General features: G+C 37.8%; 1 protein-coding gene across 2 annotated transcripts in view; it reads left to right on the top strand.

Annotated features, from left to right (window-relative positions):
• The window catches only part of SPECC1L (sperm antigen with calponin homology and coiled-coil domains 1 like), a 66,885-nt gene that overhangs the window by 12,628 nt on the left and 32,112 nt on the right, over window positions 1–22,145 (top strand). The window contains exons 2-6 of one of the 2 annotated variants that reach the window (XM_052796147.1): window positions 2,893–3,082; window positions 9,869–10,022; window positions 11,037–12,670; window positions 14,516–14,723; window positions 21,605–21,678. In XM_052796147.1, the coding sequence (XP_052652107.1) occupies window positions 2,930–3,082; window positions 9,869–10,022; window positions 11,037–12,670; window positions 14,516–14,723; window positions 21,605–21,678 (2,223 nt within the window). In that variant the 5' untranslated portion in view covers window positions 2,893–2,929. Of the gene's footprint in view, window positions 1–2,892; window positions 3,083–9,862; window positions 10,023–11,036; window positions 12,671–14,515; window positions 14,724–21,604; window positions 21,679–22,145 lie in introns of both variants that reach the window. The other variant, XM_052796146.1, reaches the window with a different exon arrangement.

Raw genomic sequence — 22,145 nt, 5'->3', positions numbered from 1 at the left:
CTTTTCTCAGTTTTTAAACTATAATTACACAATCTTCTTTCAGTAAGAAAGTAACTACTAGAGCTTAGTTTCTCTGGAAGAAAAACAGGAACAGCGGTACCTAACCCTCCCTGTCCTCTAAGCGTCTTTGAAGTTTCTGGAAAGGTGGTTTTGCCTTTGAGTTTCAGTAAATCACAAATAATGTTTTTCAATGTTAAATTTATGGATATTTTAAAGTAATGCTGTGATGAAACATGAGGATTATACTTGGTTACTTTGTTTAGTTTCACTTATTTACATCACTTTGCTATGCTGTTGCTGTTCTTGAAGCAAATACTGTTGCATGTTTTCAGGATCACTTCTGAAACATGCATTTTTTACAAAGCTGTTATGGATGAGAAACATTTGACTGCATACAGTCTTCTGTTACCGCTGACCTCTGTGATATATTCGTAAGAGTATAAATGGTTTATACTATAAAAGCTAATATTAGCCTGTATTTGTTTTTGAGATTATACATCGAGTGGGTTATGTTACTACATTACTTGCTATAATAAGTGGATCCCAAATGTATTGATCTTTTACTGTGCAGGCAAAGATGATGTGTGCAATGTGTATCTGGCACGTTGTAAGATGTGTCAGACTTGATGAATGTGCTCTGTAGGCTTGATAAATGTGTATTGCAAATGGCCACTGCTGGGTATGTGCAGGCCAGCTGGAGCTACTGCTTTACCTAGATCACCAGACAGGGTTGTCAAGCCCTGCCCAAATGTACGATAGTCATATAGTTGCCCATACCCTAACCTTCATTATAGCACTGGTTTACTGGCTCTATGAGCTGTCAAAAAGCCATGGTTCTGATTTACTGGGTTTGTTGCAAGAGTATAGTTTTTTCTTTGAGATAATTTTTTAAATGTAGTCAGCTTTACAACAAGCTGTGCACTGAAGTTTGATTATTTCTCAAGCGTGCTATGGACAACTTTTTTATGTAGCCTGTAGAACATCAAAAATATCATTCAATAGTAATGATGCCAGTTTTACTAAACAACTCTATCCTCTTTGGTCTTTTCAGTTTTAGTTTTCAACTGAATAAGATCAAAAGCACAAGTAAGTGTTCAACTCCTGAACATGAAAAAGGCAAGAATTGTAAGTGTGGCAGCTTAGGCCTACCTGTAAACATTAGCATCTGCTTCTGGAATCTGGTAGGCAGTTGTACCACTTAAAATTATGTGTGTATAGCAAACATATTATTTTCATGGGGCTTTTCTGGTTTGGGTTTTGGTTTTCTTAGGAGTGCCTCAAATTATCTCTCAGTTATTTAATCTTCTGTGAAGGCGTTGTGATTACTAGTAGCCGTATGGCAGGACCGGTGCATTTTTGACATTCTGATGATGAAACTGCAACAGCAAACAAAGTTTTCTGTGTCTGTTCATGCCAGCTTTGAGAGCTAAAGGGAATCTGGAAGCTATAAACAAATACTTTCAGTGTCTTAAAATGAAACTTCCTCTTGCTTCTGCTAACAGCACATAGGGGTCTGAGGAGGCAAAACTCCTGGAGTTTTACTGACTTTTATAAAAGTCAGACTTGAAATATACTTGTGTGCTGCAGAGATGGTGATGAGGAGGAAGGACTGTGTGTAAGCATATGGTGTTAATTTTGTTAGCTGAAATGAATTAGTACTCCTGATCACTGTGTTTTTATGTCACACATCTCATGCACTCAATCGTCAGTCTGCTTTTTGTGCCTTTGAAATGCTTCACTTTTTAAGAGATGGAGACAACTAGATGTGTTGCATGTTTCTAATCAGCTGCAGGATATTGGGCTCAGATAAACCCGATCACTTACTTCCACTCGGAATCTGTAAGACTGAAAGGGGAGTGGAAGTTTCCTCCTCTTAATCTTCCATCCTATGTCTTCTGACTCAGGGGACGTGAAGAAAACAGCTGCCAGCTATCTCGCTCTTGCAAGAGGGAAGATGATCCCGATGTGTCTAGTCTTTCTGGTAGTCCATGCTTCAAATTATGGCTGTTGGCTAGTGTACCCTTTCTTAGGTTGTCTTCCAGAATTAGCAGTTCTTGTGATAACTGCAGTGTTTGGGTCTGCTGCAGCTGCTACTGGTTTGAGTAGTCAGCTTTGTTTTCTGGGGTTTTGTTTATTTGCTGATGGTTGGAATGACAGTATTGACAGTTGTCTGCTGTTTGAAAAAACTTGAAGGCAAGGTAAAGATGCTGAAGTGTCCTCACTGCAGCCCGTGGAGCACGGTGGGTTACTTCTGGTTTCTTCTCAGAGGTAATCCTCATAATCATATGACTAGTATTAAATTTTGTAAGATCCCATGTGTTTATTAACGTGTTTTTTAATAATAAATGGTTTCAGGGAATCTGAATTTTTCAACTACTTTTCATTTTTATGAAATACTTTTTTTTTTTTTTTTTTTTTTTTTTACAACTGCTGTTACTCTCTCAGTACTTTAGTTACCAAGCTGGTGGTAATCTTTGCTCAGATCCAGTGTTGGTGGTAGTCAGGCTGTTGCCTGAATATTCCCATGGTATTTTCCTTCCCACAGTCAGAAATAAAGAACACTGCTGCTCTAATAAGCCTTTTCTTTGCTAGCTAACGAGTGAACTCGGCAACATGGGTCACTTATAAAATATCCTCGGTTGAGTGCCATTTGTGGAAAGAGAACTGAAAAAAAAATTATAATTTGGAGTGGAGCTGTAGGAAGTGCTTAGTTCTTGGTAAAAATTCCTTTTTAAAAAGAGCAAAAACCATTGGTCAGTCACATGCATTCTGTTTGGCTCTAATTTGTGGTCTTTGCTGTTGTGGACTTCAGGTCTTAAATAGAGCATTATAAAAAAGGCATTGCTTTTCATTTGTATTTTATATTTAAAATTTCTTTCTTTCTGCTTGTAGATTTGTTTGTAAATGCATCATAAACAGACAGCCCAGAATGAAGAAAGCAAGCAGGAGTGTTGGCTCAGTGCCCAAAGTGCCTGGAGTAAATAAAAGTCAAGCAACTGAAAAAGCCAAACCAGAAAACGGCTCCTCAGTGTCTGCAGTAACAAAACTCTCCAAAACTGGGACATCAGCATCTCTTTTGAAGGTAATAACCAATAGAACATTCTGATTATTTATACTTTTTACAGTAAAGCTTTAAAAAGAGCAGAATTTTTAAGGCATGTCTTTAATGTAGCTTAGACTGGAGGTTTATTATATGGGTAACTGAAGGGAATTTGGATAGTTACACAGCACTGGGCAGGGTAATAGGACCTTGTGTGGCATTCGTGCTATATTTTTCATATTGCAATGTGTGATGTGATGGAAAGCAATATACTTTGCACAACTTGGCTGTTCTGCAAAAGGAGCAGAGTGGAAGTTGCATTCTGATGAATGTTATTAGTAGTGTCATGTGTTATGCTCAGAATGGTGTGTCAGTGACTAATGGGGTTCGATAAGTTATTTACTAATTCTGAAAAAAGAACTAATGAGGTATCTAACATGAGAAACTTTTTGATATCAGTGATCTGTGTCAGGTCAGTGCAGCTGTATTCTTCTAGCCGTTTTGGCCTTTGCTTGGTGTGAAGTACTGCTTGAGCTGAATTTTCACAGGTTGATTCTTGCTCCTAGAACAAGTTCAAAGGTAGAGGTTTTCTCTTATATTAGCAAAATAGGGCAGCAGATTTAGGAGCATATGGTTTTCAACAACCAAGAAAAATAAGATATACTGAGGTGTGCTGGTGTGGAGTTTTCACCTGGGAGCGAACACATCTGGGTTGGATGGATGGTATGAGCCTGCCTGGTCTGCCTCTCTCTCATGGCAAGGAAACATGGCTGGACCCACCTCCTTTTGCCTTTCTGCAGCCCAGTATGCAGAGCTGTGGCACTGCTGCTGCTGCCCTGGAGCAAATGAACAGAACAAGGAAAAGGACTGGTGTCTGCAACTGGGGCCTGAACCACTGTCACCTGTAGGAAGCCAGATAGGCCATTTAAATAACTGGCAAGTAAAGACCTAAAATTAAAGAAGCGGTAAGGATTGAGGTATCTCTGTAATAGCTATACAGGCTTACTGAAGTCAAAAGGTGCGTTCCCTTTCTCTCTTTTCTTCTTGCTTTTCCTTTATAGAAGTGGTTAATACTTTTGCTGATGAACTTGCAAGCCAGGTTTCAGCTAGATTTTTCTCCCAGTGCCCCCCCCCTTTCCTCTGCCACCCAATGTATCTTGCAGTTTTCTTAACTTTAAATAATCTTTTGATGGTTGTTGACACTACTTATTTTGTATTTCTAGAAACCTTTCAAAGCATATGGAAACAAAAGTCCTTTGTAGTTTACTTATCAAGTTTCTTATGTCATACCTCTCAGTGAGATAAAGGAGGAGGAGGATGATCTAACACTGAAGTAATTTGACCCAGTATGCTTTTACAGTTTTACTTATATTAGTAATACTTCTGGCTATGTTTGGGTGTAGGATTAGAATTTATGACAATTGTGAGTTTAAGGGACAATGAAAATTTCTCTCTTAATTGCTAAAACTTATCTCGGCTTTATGTTACAGCCAGGCTTACTCATACAGTTGGATGTCTTTTACTTGTTAAGCTGCTGTTGTGCCAGCTCTATGACATAATAATATTGATGACTCTTATCTTCTTTGAGTGTTGCATACTTATACAACAAAGTTAGTTGTTTGTCTTTTTTTGACTTACTGATACTGGCAAATCACATTTAAAATTACTGGCTTGAAAGAAGTACCAATAACAAGTTGAATTATTTTTAAAATTAAAATAAATATATAAAATTATATAAATATATACTATAAAATATATAATATATAAAATATATATTATAGAATACATAATACATATAAATATATGTATTATAAAATATATAAAATTTTTATACTTGATCTTGTTGATGAAGCATTTGGCACATTGTTTTCCTCATAGTGGTTGTAGGATCTTCTCTAAGACTTGATGAATTAGTGTGTGTATTATGAATTTCATTTAATATTCCTTGACCAAAAAAAAAATGCCAGCATTAAATAACTTTAATTGCAACAGCTTACTAATTTATTCAGTCCTCAAAGTAAGTATGCATATAGATACAGAAAACTTCGAGTTGAATATTGAATGAAAGGCACTGTTAAGGAGTAGAAATACACACTTACAGTACTATACCAATCTTAATTCAGCCAGTAATACTGTTGCAAAATTGAAAATTACTTTGTAATTATAGTCTGGTTTTTTTCCGATCTCCTTCATGATATAACCATAGGCCAATGTTCAGCTTTGGGTGGGCTTCTTTCACTATGCATTGTTCCATAGATTTGTCCTTTTTTGTGGAGTTTTCAAAGTGTGTGGACAATGAGCACAGGAAGAAACTGTGAGACCCACCCTTCTGTACTGCTGAACACTGTTCCAGAGGTCAGGCTGTCCGTCAGCTTCGGAATGCCTTTTTGTCGGTTACTTCTTTGTAGGTTTTTGGCTCCCACTTTGCCCAGGACTTTTGTAAATGTTCAGCACCCCACCACCACCCCACACACATTATTACAGCAGGTTAACTGCCAGCCACTTCTAGTTCTTAATCTGTCAAAAAATACTCTGCAAATAACAGTATGTTCTTATTTTTAAGATCATTGGGTTTTGACTTCTATAGCTAATGAGCTTGTGATCATGCTAACACAACTGTAATTAGACGGCAGCTGTACTTCGTATAAATGAATTGCAAAATCCAATGTTCATGAAAAGCCAGGACTTTGACACCAACATTTGAATATTACAAATTAGAATGTGTTTTCAGTATTCATGTGTCTAGGCTTCAGTATTCTGTTTTCAAAATGCAGTAACTTAATTACAGATTGTTGTGAAGTTTAATGTTTGAAGTACTCAAATGCAGCAACAGCAAGCATCAAAGAAAATCCCAGGTAGGAATAATTAGATATATATAAAAAAAAAGGATTTGAATGAGGTGCAGTAAGTAGGATATATATGTTGAGAAACTAAGATGAAATGAATTGTAGAGGTGATCATTCAAGTTTCATTGCACTGAAAGTAAGTTGTGAGGGAAACCAGAATATGAATTGTATAATTATAAAGTGGTTTTTTATATAGAAAATCAAAATAGGTGTGGATAAACATTTCTAATTATGATATTTTCTAATTTTTCATACTTTAACGTAGGGGGTTTAATGCTAAGCAAGATTGCACTGTTCTCAGTAAATGGGAGAAACTTCTTCCTTGAGGAAAAAGCTGTTTAATAAACATATGACATTGATTTTGCTTTCATTAAAAATATACGCTACAAAAATACTTTGATTTTTAAAGTCAAGAATGGTTGCCATTGTAGAGCATTAAGAAAAGAGAGCTGCTGGTTTGTAACTTTTCCAAAGCTTTGCTAAATAGTTTTCTTTGCCAAGAGTATAGTGTTACAGTTTTGAGAAACTGTTTACTAATTGGCTGCAGAGGAGGCAGTGCCTTCCAGCCTAGACTAGAAATAGTTTATGGGTAAGTCAGAAGAAGAATGGCTGTCTTAAATTCCTTTGTTCAGCAAGGACTGGAGATGACTAATGTCAGAAAGTGTGTATTTTACTTAGCATTTTTTTTTTTTTTCCTTCAAGCTGAGTCACATCTTGACCCATTTGGCTTGATAACATGTACTTGTACTATAAGTGTGTAAAAGTTTAAACTAATGTGGTGGGTTGACCCTGGCTGGACGCCAAGTGCCCACCAAAGCCGCTCTATCACTCCTCCTCCTCAACTGGGCAGGGGAGAGAAAATACAACAAAGGGTTGTGGGTCGAGATAGACAGGGAGAGATCACTCAGCCAATTACTGTCCTGGGCAAAACAGATTCGACTTGGGGAAAATTAACTTAATTTATTGCCAATCAAACCAGAGTAGGGTAATGAGAAATAAAACCAAATCTCAAAACACCTTCCCTCCACCCCTCCCTTCTTCCCAGGCACAGCTTCACTCCCAGATTCTCTACCAACCCCCCCCAGCAGCGCAGGGGGATGGGGAATGGGGGTTACCATCAGTTCATCACACGTTATCTCTGCCACTTCATCCTCCTCAGGGGCAGCACTCCTCACACTCTTCCCCTGCTCCAGCGTGGGGTCCCTCCCATGGGAGACAGTCCTCCACGAACTTCTCCAGCGTGCGTGCTTCCCACAGGCTGCAGTTCTTCATGAACTGCTCCAGCGTGGGTCCTTTCCACGGTGTGCAGTCCTTCAGGAGCACACTGCTCCAGCGTGGGTCCCCCATGGGGTCACAAGTCCTGCCGGGAAACCTGCTCCGTGGGCTCCTCTCTCCACGGGGCCACAGGTCCTGCCAGGAGCCTGCTCCAGCGCGGGCTTCCCACGGGGTCACAGCCTCCTTCGGGCATCCCCCTGCTCCGGCGTGGGGTCCTCCACGGGCTGCAGGTGGATATCTACTCCACCGTGGACCTCCATGGGCTGCAAGGGGACAGCCTGCCTCACCATGGTCTTCCCCACGGGCTGCAGGGGAATCTCTGCTCCAGCACCTGGAGCACCTCCTCCCCCTCCCTCTTCACTGACCTGGGTGTCTGCAGGTTTGTTTCTCTCACATGTTCTCACTCCTCTCTCCAGCTGCAGTTTCGGTTCCCCAACAACGTTTTTTCCCTTCTTAAATATGTTATCATAGAGGCACTACCACTGTCAGTGATGGGCTCGGCCTTGGCCAGCGGCGGGTCCATCTTGGAGCCGGCTGGCATTGGCTTCATTGGACATAAGGGAAGCTTCTAGCAGCTTCTTACAGGTGCCACCCCTGTAACCCCCCCACTAGCAAAACCTGGCCACACAAACCCAATACATCTAATTTCTCCACTCTTTCAATAGGGTAAAAATGCTGACAGCTAATAGTCCATTTGAACTATCATGTTTGTCAGCTGATTGGCAGATTCAGTAGCAAAATAGAAAATCCCCGTTCTATGCCTTTTTGTAATACCTTGGTTTAGGTGATAGTTGCATCACAAGGTTGTTTCCCTCCCCCTCTATCCCCATGCCCACAAAATTGGTTTAGATTAGATATGAGATCTGGTTAGATTACAGGTTAATGGAGGATTGTCATACAGCAGCAGTTTGTGCTCAACTCTTCTCCCCACATGAGTAGTGTGCGCTTTGTTGAATTTGTAGCCCTCCAACTTTTTTATTTTCCTGTTGGTACTTACATTGCATCTGCAGTTTTGCACGACTGTGCAACGTAGCAGATCAAGGAACCGATCTGTCTCCTGGGAGGAAGGAGCCCTTTGAAAAGGCTTCGGTTTACACAGCACAGTGTGTAAGCACATGGAGAAGAGTGGAATAGAACAATAGTGGCTTTTTCACAGCAGAAAAGCCAGCTTAGATGCACATCAAACTAGAGCCTCAGAGTAATGTGTTTTCTTCCAACCTTTTATAAAGTTTTTTAGAAGGCTATACCATTTCCTACATGATTCAATAAACACGTTCTTGTCCTAAAGGATTTTACTATTAGAAATACCTGTTTCTATCTGTAAATTATCTGTATTTCTATCAACTGCATGCAGAACAAATATGTTCTCTTCCCAAACTCCCTTTTGTTTTGCAGCTGCTGTTCTTTGTAAATAGCACAAATCCCATCCATGCCCTTTCCACAATATTGTGATCAGTGTTCCTAACTGTTCTGAAATTTGCACTTGCAAAAATAAACTATATAGAATGGAATGAGATGCAACTTCTTTTTTAGTTAAGCAAGTGTACCTTCATTCTTCATGTATAGAATCATAATGTCTGGCGTATAGTTCTTAACATGAATATGTATGGAAGCTATAAGTTATAAACCTGCAGAATTTGAAAGTCATGATGTAAAGCAACTGGTTAATTCCCAAGCACTGCCTTTTAGCTGGGATGCTGGTTGAGACTTCAAATGTGTTATTTAGCTGAATAATACAGTTACTCAAGGAATGCTGCTAACACAGCTGTTTTCTTTTAATTTTTCCTGCCCTTATAATGGGAAAAATGTTTAACATATTTTGATTGTTTTGCCATTTGAAAAATTGCATTTTAAGGAGTTGTAAAGTCTGCCAATTAATACTTAAGAACTTAGTATTTCTAGAGTTTGCTTTACTCTGAAAGATGGATTCTCTGTTTGGGAATCTGGTTCTCGAGACTCCTGTGCTTACTGCTTTGTCACATTCCAGGCAGCTTTTGTGGCTAACAGTAGTTTCAGGAATGATCATACGAGGTCAGACAAAAAGTCCATCAGACAAATATCCCATCTCTGAGAGTGCCTAGTAAAGAGCATGAAAACAAGGCAAGGATATATGGTGAGGGTGGCTTTTTTCCTGCCTCTGAATACTGTCCTAGTCTCTAGTGACTTGTAGCTTAGTATTTTGAGCTAGAAAGGCTATTCTATTAATGTTGGATTGTTTTTTGTTGTTGTTTGGTTTGATCTTTTTATTGTGAACTTGTCCACCAGAAAACACTTAATCATATTCTACTGAAGGACATTATACTAACCTCCCAGTATTTGGTGGTTTAATTATCTGAGAATTGTCTTCATTTTTATGCTTAAGCGAACTTTCAGTCAAAATTGAGAAGTGTTACACTGTGTTGTGTTACTGTGCTTTCCTTAATTTTCTTTTTTTCCTCCTTGGTATTAAAACATTAATCATTTTGTCTGGGGGAGAGAAGACTCAGTTTCTATGGTCAATCCTATGTAAGAAGTTGAAGTTCAATTTCAACTTACCAACTCTGCACAGTGCAGTGCATATATAGTTTTCAACATTCTTGCATAGACACATGACTAGTTAAATATGTACTTTTTAAACTGACGGAATCTTTAACAGGAGAAATGTTGGCTATGCAGACTTCTCAGCCAGCTGTCTTAAAGCTGCTTCTTCCCTTTCTTTGAGACTAAGAGTAATGATGACCTCTTAGCGGGGATGGCTGGTGGCGGTGGAGTGGCAATGACCAATGGTGTCAAGGCAAAGAAGAGCACTTGTGTATCAACAGCATCTTCAGCTTCAGGGACAGCCATGAACAGTCTGGAAAATAAACCCAAAACTATTGCAGGTAAATGGATATATTGATCCTTAAAGATGGTAGTTGGGTGGCTTTTTATTTTGCTGTTACGTATTGAGGATCCAGGCTGCCTAATGAAGTGGTCAGTAAGGCCACGGTCAAATCGAACACCTCCTGTGCTCTTTTCCTGTTTTTTAATAATGTAATTGCCTTTTTGGAGTGTGTTCCTTTTAATTTTTTCAGTACTGATTATGCAGCTACTATATAAAACTAGATGATATAATTAATCTAGAGAATCACGGATTTGTCTAAAATAACTTAATTTGTCTAAAAAAAATCCATGCCACAAGCACTAAATCTTTAAGATGTAATCACTTGTTGCAGTCAACGTTTTGGACATTCTGTATTGCTTTGTAGAAATAAAGTAAGAGAGCTTTCAGAAACTGTTCAGAAAAGTGAAATTATTTAGTGTGTTATCAATATGGATGGAAACACGTCTTGCTTTCCATTGCTATGTTTTGGATTCAGTAATGCTTGCAAAGGTGTAAAGCATCTGGAAATAAAGTAGTAATAATCTATCCTCGTCTTTATGAAATGAGATGAAAATACAAAAAACCTTAGCTTTCATTTTGCGGAATCATAATATGCAATTCATCACTTAAAAGCTTGCATTCAAATCTACTGAAAAGAGAGACTAATTTGAACATGCAGGAATAGCAATGCTGCAGTTTTTGTACAATCTATCAGAACCTGTTGAAGACAGAAAAAAAAGAAACTTGCAAATGTTAAACTTTAAGGACTAACTCATTTTCAAAATACTGGTAAAACTCGTTCTCAAAATACTGGTAAAGCATAGCAATTGGTAGAGCATGTATCAATTAAAATATAACTGCACTGATTCATGATTAAGGTTGTATAAATGTTTACTCTAAATGTATTTTATGAAATGTATTTACCAGTGTCATTCAGAAAATCAGCCACTGTAGTGCTGATACAAAATACAGAGTCTTCTATTACGGATACTGTATTTTAAATTAATGTTCCTAACTGTCAAAAAACATACAGGTACAGGTTCCACAACTAAGCGTAGCACTTCATCTGGAAATAAAGAGTCAAGCTCTTCTAGAGAAAGAATACGCGATCGTTCTCGTTTAAGCCAGAGCAAAAAGCTGCCTTTGACTGGACAGGGGACCAACGATACGGTACTGGCAAAACGCTCCCGTAGTCGCACCAATCCAGAATCAGATATTCGAATGAGCAAGTCCAAATCAGACAATCAAATCAGTGACAAAGCTGCATTGGAAGCAAAGGTGAATGATCTTCTGACATTAGCAAAAACTAAAGATGTGGAAATCTTGCATCTGAGGAATGAACTAAGGGATATGCGTGCTCAGCTGGGACTTAACGAAGATCAGCTTGAAGGTGATGAAAAATCTGAAGAAAAAGAGGCCATTGTTGTCCATCAGCCAACTGACGTAGAGTCTACGTTGCTACAGTTACAGGAACAAAACACTGCCATCCGAGAAGAGCTCAACCAGCTGAAGAATGAGAATCGAATGTTAAAAGACAGGCTAAATGCATTAGGCTTTTCTTTGGAACAAAGGCTGGACAACTCTGAAAAACTCTTCGGCTATCAGTCTTTGAGTCCAGAGATTACAGCTGGCAACCACAGTGATGGTGGTGGTACTCTGACATCTTCAGTGGAAGGTTCTGCTCCTGGATCAATGGAAGACTTGTTAAGTCAGGATGAAAACACTTTGATGGACAACCAACATAGTAATTCCATGGATAATTTAGACAGTGAGTGCAGTGAAGTTTATCAGCCACTGACATCAAGTGATGATGCCTTAGATGCTCCATCATCCTCAGAGTCTGAAGGTGTACCAAGCATAGAAAGATCTAGGAAGGGAAGCAGTGGCAATGCAAGTGAAGTGTCCGTAGCTTGTCTGACAGAACGGATACATCAGATGGAAGAGAATCAACACAGCACAGCTGAAGAGCTCCAAGCCACACTTCAAGAGCTTGCAGATTTGCAACAAATAACACAAGAGCTAAACAGTGAGAATGAAAGACTTGGAGAGGAAAAAGTAATCCTCATGGAATCTTTGTGCCAGCAAAGTGACAAGTTGGAACACTTCAGCCGTCAGATTGAGTATTTTCGGTCCCTTTTAGATGAACACCATATTTCGTATGTAATTGATGAAGATATGAAAAGTGGTCGCTACATGGAGTTAGAGCAACGTTATATGGACCTTGCAGAGAACGCTCGGTTTGAGCGAGAGCAGCTGTTAGGTGTTCAGCAGCACTTGAGCAACACTTTGAAGATGGCAGAACAAGACAACAAGGAGGCCCAAGAAATGATAGGGGCATTAAAAGAACGAAATCACCACATGGAACGGATTATTGAGTCGGAGCAGAAAAGCAAAACAGCGATAGCATCTACCTTAGAGGAGTACAAAGCCACAGTAGCCAGTGACCAGATTGAGATGAACAGGCTGAAAGCTCAGTTAGAGCATGAAAAGCAAAAAGTGGCTGAATTGTATTCTATACACAACTCTGGAGATAAATCAGATATACAAGATTTGCTGGAGAGTGTCAGGCTGGATAAAGAAAAAGCAGAGACATTGGCCAGTAGTCTGCAAGAAGAGCTGGCACACACTCGCAATGATGCCAATCGATTGCAAGATGCCATTGCTAAGGTAGTGTTTAAAACAAACTGTTGTATTTTAACATCCTATATACGCCATGACTTGCTGTTGGTCACTGTAGTTCTTTTAGAAGTAAAGGATTAATTATGAGGTTAATCAGACTGCAGTAGTGTTAGAATTGATTACTTCCTCTTAACTTTTGTTATGAAAATGACGGAGGCTTTTTTAAAAATTGTATAGATTCATTCAGCCACATGGTAACTGTCATGTTACTTTTTAAAAATACTGGTATTTAAACTCCGCAACTTACTTCAAGGGCCAAACTTAAGCAGTATTTAAGATACTGTATGAACTTTGTGCTTAAATTGCACGCCTTCTGCAAGAGTTTCAAGGAGTTAGTGCCAAACTGGTAGAAGAGGGATGTCACTGAGAAAGTACTGGGGGTCAAAGGCTGAAGTGATAACCCAGCTGTTGATGACTTGTAGGACCTTTCACAGGTGTTGAGAGAATATTTTGAAGTTTCAGCTTATTCAAGTAGGTTCAGTTAACTTAGAATAAACTGATGGTAAAGGAATCAGAAAAGTGTCGTCTTTCTCCAATCAAGAAATGACTAATTTTGAGGTAAACAGAGATTTAACGAAATTTAATTTAATTTACTGAATACGTATTTTAGTTTTAAATGAAAAAAATTGACAAGCTTTTAAACAATTATTATTAAATATGGCAAATACGCATAGGTTTTTTACTAATGATCCATCCAGGAGCAGCTTGTGTGTTGACTGGGCTTTGGATTGAAGTGTATATTTCTAGCTCTAGAACAGCAATTTTGACTCGGATATAACTAATTTATCTAGTAAAAGTGTTTACCATAATTTAATATAAAAATAAGAATCATAAAATTTATTTAATAACTTTAAGTATGCATTTAAAGGTATATCCTCCTGATGAGAAAATTTATGCCAAATTTAATGTCTGAACTACATATTAGTTGCAAATCAACATGTTAGTCACGATCACCAGCCAGTTAGAATCAACTTAATTTGGGAGGAAAAAAAAAAAAAAAAATTTTAGTAATTAAAGTTGGGTAGTGCTATTAAAATAAAAAATACCGAAACAGATGATTTAAAGCAGGGCATTTTGTCTATTAAAATTGGTGCCTGTCTTGACCCACCCTAAGCCATGACCTAATTTCTCTTGTTTATCTGACACCCTATTTTTGCTGTTGGGTTAATGTTATTGTGCCTCTGATCCCAGCTTATTACTTACGTTGCAGTTTCATGAGGCAGAAAAAAAATAGCCTTGCTGCTCCTGAAAGGGAGAAGTCTACTACCGCTTCCTTTCCCTGTTTTTTTTTTAATTCAGTTCAATAGCTTGTAAGACTCCTCTGGGAACTAGTTCAACTCATTACACATCTCACACACAAATGTGAATCTTGCTACTTGATTAAGGAAATGAATCATCTCATAGGTCCACCAAGCACTAAAATTGATGCACAGAGTAGAGCAAGCTTTTTTTTTTTTTTTGCAAGGGAAAGAAAGAGTAAAGAGTTCCCCCCACACCTCCCTTTTCAATGGCAGCTAGATGTTAAATTGGATCAGCTGCTCATGAAATCACAGCCTTAGTACTATGGTATTGTTGCTTCACTTGAATACAGGATACTGTTGTTAGAGTAGCTGGGGAATGCTCATATATGCAGCTTGGGAATAAAAGAGTTTAACTCTGGCTCAGGGAAATAGTTGCACTAGAACAATACCTTTATAAGGCTTACGCTTGACTTCTTGTCCCATACTTTTTATGGTTGCAGAAATATATTAGAAGTATGGTAGTTACAAAACTAAAAGTGTGTTTTAAAATGCAACCAATTTAGTTATGATAAGATACATTTTTTTTTTTCAGGTTGAAGATGAATACAGAGTGTTCCAAGAAGAAGCCAAGAAACAAATTGAGGATCTCAATGTGACTCTAGAAAAACTTCGGACAGAATTAGATGAAAAAGAGACTGAGAGAAGTGACATGAAAGAAACTATCTTTGAGTTGGAGGATGAAGTAGAGCAGCATCGTGCTGTGAAGCTTCATGACAATCTCATCATATCTGATTTGGAGAGTAAGTGTTACAAGTTTCTCTTGTGAGAGAAATGATAATTTAAGAACAGCTGAAGTAGATAATTTAAGAATGCTGTGATAGTGAAAATATTTTCACTTGTCTTTTATATGTCTGAATTCAAGTCAGACTGGGCTTTGCAGAACCCTTATACATCAGGGGAAAAAAATCAAGTCGGCTTTGCTTTTCCAGTCCCGGTAGCAGGTGGTGTGGGAGTGAAAACCTGTGAATTGAGAATAAATATCACATCTGATAATGCTGTTTCCAAGTTGTTTTTCAAAGTAGAAGAACATGTAATTACAGACTTAATAGTAGTGTGCTCCTTGGGCATTTTGGAGACTGGATGATTGATTTAGTGTTTTGGTGGTGTTTTTTTTTAAGAATGCTCTCTCTTTTGAGTGCCCAGGTACTAGGAGTTACCAGATAGCTTGGGAATGTTTATAATTAATTATTTCTACCACCTAAAGAAAGGTGGTTTTAGTAGAGAAATGTGTGAATGGAGGCCCTGAAAGTTACAAATGTTAGAGCTGATTTGGCAATATGGATGTATTATATATCTTTCTGTGTAGATTTGCTCAAGTCATGAAACTGATCTGTGAACCTAAAAATGAATCTGAAAAACTTCAAGCAAGTTAGAATAAAACTTTATCTGTTGACTCTTGCCACCGTACAAGAAATAGTTGGGGCTTATAATGAAATTCATGTTTACTGTATACTTGTCTAGCTCTCTGTGCCTTAGTTCCCTCTCTGATCTCCAAGACCTACTCAGACATTCCTACCACAGGCTGGAATTCTGCAATTAGTCTCCATCTAAATAAGAACCTGGGCATCTGTACCGTGGCAAGCTGTATTTGCACAGGGCTACTTGCAAAATTCAAATATCTGGTATTCTTCCATGGTATACAAAGACTGAACAAGATAGCAAAAAACCCAAAGCATGATGCCTTTTAACAGCAAGGCAAATATTAATAGAAAGGATTTTAAATTGGTCTGCTATCAAGAAAAGGTAGTATCTTAAGCAAGCTAAATTGTTTATTCAACTGAAGCTCAGTGCCTTCAGACATGTGGCTGTCAGCTTGGTTTCCCTAAGCAACCCTTCTTTATCTTGAAAGACAATCACTGTTTCTCTTTACAAAATTGCTTTAGGTTTTTATTCTGTAATTTTTTTTTGCTCTTTCTGTTCCAAAACCAAAAGACAGACATTTACTTGGGAGCAGGAGCTGAGGGACATGGTCAGTGGCTCTGACTTTGTTCCTGAAGTAATTTTGTAGCAAAGTCTTGAAAAGGTTGAACACTTTTCTACTTGCATTGTTTTGTCCATTAGCTGAAATACATTCATACAGAAAACAGCACGGTAGTCAAGTAAACATTTAAGTGTCTGCCTAGTAATACCCGATTACAAGGCAGCTCTAATTTTTAGATGCTTCTGCTCTGGGGGTACAAAACTGCTGTCAGATATTTCACTTAAACTGGTAAAATTTCAGGTGGACAAACCTCTAGCTGGGCAGAAATTTTCAGCAAAAATTGCAACAGTCTTTGTTGCTCATCGCTCTTGAAATAGTTTGGAAAATTCAGCTGTACTGGCTGATGGCCTGGTATGATCCTTTAGGGAAGAAAATCAGTATTTTATAGGCAGGAAGGAGAGTGGCATCTAGTGGTGGTAAGAAAGGATGGCACCCAAAGAATGGTATAAACTGAAGAAAATATTTTTCTCTGACCACTTTAAAACACTGTTCGTTATGGTTTCATAATTAAACCTCATACAGGAGTTTCTTGGTGGTAGTCTCTAAGTAGTGACAGCAAAGAACAGCATCTCAGAAAAACTGAGATTTGGAGGTAGTACATACAACATATAAAAGACAGAATTTTAATAATTTGTATTAAAGTGACAGAAAAACACATCTTAGTAGTAGTAAGCTATCTTATGCTGATCAGACTTTTGGTTGGTTCTGGTATTCTGTCAGCCAAATGTCTAATGCCTGTGCTTTTAAATTTGGAAAATTTAGTGTAGGTTTAGGTATTTTAAAGCGCTAGTTAGAAGAATGGTGTTTTTTCAGGCTAAATAACCCAATGTAATAAAAATCCATAAAGGTTTTCTTTAGTGAACTTTTATTTTAGATTTTAAAATATGAGGAAATCTAACTCACCCCTTAAGGAGAGAATTTGCCTAACAGAAAAGTTACTGGGTGAATGAAAGTGACGGCAAGACAACTGGTAAATGACAAGTGATAAGTGATGGAAAACTCTCACTTAAAGAATTCACAAAGGACAGACTTTACAGTTAGGAGAAAGATGCTTCACAGACGAGGTGGTGAGTGTTCGTGGTTAATCAACACTAACTAGTAATGTAGGGATGTGAAGTGCTGTAGCAGTGGTCCTTCGGGAATGCTTCCTTGTGGGTTTTCCAAACACCAAAAATAAACATAACGAACATATGTAATGAAAAATTTTTCACAGTAATTTGAATATTGAACTGTCACATTTTAGCTGTTAATGTCTGCCTGCAAAAATGGGATCTCTTTGATATGGACAGTAGGATGTAAATTGCATTGATTGAAAACATACAGTATGTTCCTGATGTCCATCCAGATGCGGCAGGAGCTGTAGTCAGCGGCAGCTGAACTCGTTCCTGGTGGGATGAGGAGCTTTAAGCATAGTGCTTCTTGTATGTAAAAAGTCTAAGAAATAGTAAAATAGCCTGCATGTTTTATATCCTCTCTAGCATGCCGAGATGAAAAACCCTCTGCAGGTACTGGAGTGGAGGTGAGGGACTGGGAGAGGGCAGGGGAGGCAGGCGTTGCACTAGATGGCGTGTTTCCTCTGGTTTTCGTTTCTGACTTCGGAAAAAGTTTCAGCAGTCAGGCAGCCAAGCTGTCAGGGGAAAAAAGAAGCCTATTATTCTTCCAAGCAATTAATAAGAGTTTGTGGAGAAATTTTTCCAGATAACTTTGTCCCCCGATCTGCAGAAAATTGGGATTTGTAGGTTAGCTTATCAGTTGTCAGGCATTTCTTCTGAAGCCTGAAAATACTCATTGCATGTTCACTTAGCACAAGGTACATGTGCTAAGCATATCATTTCTCTTAGTCCATAACTATTTAAGTCAGTAAATTTTTTGGACAAGGGTAGGTGAGCAAGAAGGTTGATATATCTAATGTTCAGTGAATAAATAGTTCTTTTATGGAGCTGACAGTGTTCGTTTTTAATTCTGCTATATCTCATTTTGAAGAGGATCTTGACAGCAGTTGTGAAACTAAATTTTTACATTACCATATTTAGACCTTTTGTACCATAGTGTTGGAAGTCAATTGGATGTTAGTCTTCTAATTGTTAGTACTTTTTTTCTTTTTTGCTAGTGTTAGACCCTTAAAAAATTCAGCTTTCTTGCTGTATAGACCTATTGTCTGACAGCGATGAGCTCAAAAGCAAGATTGATATGCAAATTGCTTAAGCGTTGGTGTATTTGTAACCAGTGCCTCTTCCTTATATAAGGAAGCTATAATTATTAAATTAACTGTAATGCTGGCACTGCTCTGTGTAGATGTGATTATACTGGGATAGCCATTTCTATGCTAAAAAATCGAAATGCTATCCTAGTATAAGGCAAACCAACGTAACTAGTACAAAAACTACGAGAATGCCCATTGTGGATTTGCCTGTGTCAGGATTACGTGATTTAGTGTTGCTTATCAGGAATTGTCATGTTTTGAAACTACTATGCATATCTGAATACTGTAAGTCTCTTTTTCCTTTCTTTTCCCCCTTTTTTCCCCCAGAGACTATGGAAATTAAACAATTGAATGTTGATACTCATTTTTATTTCGTAGTGATAAATTCTAACCGCTAATTATAATTAGTAAAAGTTACAAATACAGAATACAATGATATTTTTTCTCTGGCTGTCTTACAAAATTCAGATGATATCTTAGTTTCTTCCTCCCACCTCCAGCCCTAGTTATAATGTTTTTCTTCACCATTTGTAGTCTGCATTTCCCATAATTTATTTTTCTACCCTTTAAAAAGCAAGACCTTGTCAAACTGTGATTTAAATCAATACCGTTTTGTAAAATGTAGACATAATTGAATCCTGCAGTAAAACACAAGCAGCTTGCTGATTTGCCATTTTTGATTATCCTGTTCATTCATCAGAATGGTCTCCTTGTTCTTCACTTACCCTAAACAATAGTTACTTTTCCTTTTAATCATCTTTCTTGTCTATGCTCCTTAAAAAGAGGACACTGGACAATGGTAGAAGAGAAGTACCTGTCCTACCATACTGAAAATTGCAGCACATACAGGTGGGAACGGCTTGTGTGTGTCAGAGAAGAATCGTGGAGGTTGTGAGGATGCAGAAAGGAAGGATACCACAAGGCAGCTGTACAGAGAATTGCTGCCTGTGTACTTGTTTTGACTACTTGAATTTTCAGGCTGTAATTGGTGACACAATGCAAAGAATGGAGTTTAGGCTGTAAGAGGTGAAATCACTTATCTTAGTCTTAACTTCTCACTACGTTTCAAATTCAGTTGCAATTTGGTAGTTCTTTTCAGTTCAGTGGGTTTTGGTTGTTTTTTTTTTTAAATCTCTTCGATTGATTGGGGGAGAAGACTGTTTCCAACAACTGCTGTAAAGTGCTCTGTATTGTTTATAGTAACTGCAGAATATTCAGACCATTGTGTTTTACTTCAAAGCATAAATATACTAAAACTTAATGGTGCGTTTCATATCTCACAAAAGCTCAAAACAATGGCATTACACAAGCTATAACTCTGGATGCATTTATAGTTTCTCATTTGTGGTTATTTTTAGATGAACTATAGCTTGCTTTTAGTAGTAGACCAAATTTTATTTTTAAAAACACATTTTCTTTGAACTGTCTTCAAAAGAGAAAATGGTAATCCACTAGATTTTGTTTCAGAATTCTACTGGAAGCTCTTTAGGGCATGTTGACTTGCTGTCATTGTTGAAAGTTATCTAATTTGCAGTGGATTTTTTTAGCATGTGTTTAAAGGAAAAAAAGGTGGGGAGGGGGAGCGACTTTTATAACTTTAACCTAAAGCTGGCATCTCAGTGCTGACTTCAGCTCAAACAAGTTGTGTGCACAGAGACAAGCTGAAAATTAGAGGCCTTTGCTTAAATATCATGGTAGCATGAGATTTGAGTGGCTCGCTCTGCTAGGCTTATCTTCAAAGCTTGGATGCGTCTTAAAATGTGCAGTCTTACAAGAAGGAGATAAATACAGAAAAATCTGTCTAATTTTAGTGTTTCAACTTTCCCAAGCCTGAAAGGTTATCGTGTTTGCAGGCCGGCTGAGGTTTATGTCATTCTTCTAAAGAAATTAGCTGTGGCATTAAAAGCCTCTCTACTTGGGACTGTTGAGGCAAACCTCAAGAATTACTTCTGATGAAGAAACCAAAAAGAATTCCATGGCTGAAAAAGTGAAATGTTCTTATGAGCATAGTTGAGGCTCCTGAATGTACACATCAGCATAAATCAGCTTAAATCTGTTCTTAGTCTTTGTTACATCTGATTTAAACATTTTTTTAAATGCTTACTATTTTCCATTTAGCCTGCAATAGCCTCATTTTTATTGTCAAGAAAAGCCATTTCACAAAAGTCAAGGAGTATGAAGGTATAAGCTTACTTGGGAGGACGTTGGTAGTATTGGTAGAACAAGTGACTTTGAATAAACCCTGGTTTAATGCTTTTCCTGAGACCTGATATGCAAATAAAAGCACTGGAAAGTTTTTTCATGTTAGAAAATGAGAGCCACAAAACTTTACTGTATCAATCTGTTTGTATGAACATATATATCTATCTTCTGACTATTCAAATATTTATTATGCAGTTCCATAGATTTTTGCCAAGGTTTTGTATCTTGAACAGCCTAAATGTATTAGGTACCTTCAATCTTTTTGTGGAAAGAGCATTGCTAATGTACAGGAAAAATACTTGTTTCCAGCAGGTCTTGGAATCATGAACCTGAACCAAAAAAATTCATTCAGTCAGTTGGTCCATCATTTTTACAGGTTTGAAATAGCTACATGATGCTATAGAAATAAAACATCCTAGAATCCAAGGATCAGTGAAGTGACACACTAATTAGAAATTTATGCTGTGTTCTTCTTCATTAGTTGTTTAGTTATAAGAATGGAGTAATCAATCACATTGTCCTTCTGTATTGAATAAAGTAACGAATAATAATTGCAGTAGCCAGTCTGTCAGACGCCACATGAGGAGTTGTGGTGATCAAGCTGCATACCCTTTTGTATAGCAGCTGACAGATTTAGAGAACCATCTCTTTCATAACATGATCTCATAGACTGTTTGTCCCTTTGCTGTAAATATAGCTTGTTTCAACTTCAAATAGTATCTCGGTAGACAAGAACGTAAGATCCTTGAGGACATGAGTAGAATTTTATCCCCATTGAAGGCATGGCTGTGAGTGTTATGTCAGCTGCTTTGTGGCAGGGAGTAAATTGTGAATCAAAAGGCTTCGTGTAGCTGCAGCTTACGTTTGAAGGGGGAAAACCCCCAGACCATCCATGTTTTTTAGGATGCTTCCATGTTAAATCACCTACCTTGTTTATTTGCTCTTTGTTATTGCTTTGTCATTTTTATACTGTGAAAGGTAGAGAAGAGACTGGTATTTGTATAAGAATGGAGTTTGCTTATGCTGTTCCCCTCACCAGTCGTAGAGAAGTATGTAGCTATTGACACTCTCTGTCAAATTATTTCTGCTCATACTAATATTCTCCAGATGGCTCTGGTTATAAAAATGTATTCTCTTAAGTTTTTAAAAGCATTTGCAGTTTTTTTCACTTACTTTTTTTTTAAGTAAATAGATCCCTGACTAAGATCTTACAGAGAATTTGACTTTCTTTCCAGATACAGTTAAAAAACTGCAGGACCAAAAGCATGACATGGAAAGAGAGATAAAGAATCTTCACAGGAGACTCCGGGTAGGTTAAAACCTAAAAACTCAATAAATTGTAAACTTGGAATGTCATAAGACCTGCATGTGAAATTGTGAAAAGGTAATATGGTTACATGTAATACCATTAAAATAATTATTTCTGAGAGACAGGCATCATATGGGAATATATTTACTAATCTACAGACACTAAAGAATTAAATTCTGAAAAATTCTCAGTGTCACAAAGATACGGCATTGGGCTTAGGAGAAAATGTTCCTATATTTTCTGATGCATAGTTTAATATTAAATTTTTTTGCCCTCCACTTCGAACGTTTTCTTTGTTTCTACAAAAGAAATTAATGACCTTGGAAGTCTAGTTATTTCCAGCAAATCTTCTTCAGTTTAACTTGTAAGTTAGGTTGTGCCTAATGCCAGAGATGAGTGCCTTTGTCATTCCTGTAAATTGTTCCCTGTAACAGCAGAGGGTAACTATGAATAATAGGGATAACTCT

This window comes from Harpia harpyja, chromosome 9 (assembly GCF_026419915.1).
Source record: "Harpia harpyja isolate bHarHar1 chromosome 9, bHarHar1 primary haplotype, whole genome shotgun sequence".
Taxonomy (NCBI): domain Eukaryota; kingdom Metazoa; phylum Chordata; class Aves; order Accipitriformes; family Accipitridae; genus Harpia; species Harpia harpyja.
Note: the sequence above shows the minus strand (reverse complement) of the source record. Positions and strands in the feature narration are given on the sequence as shown.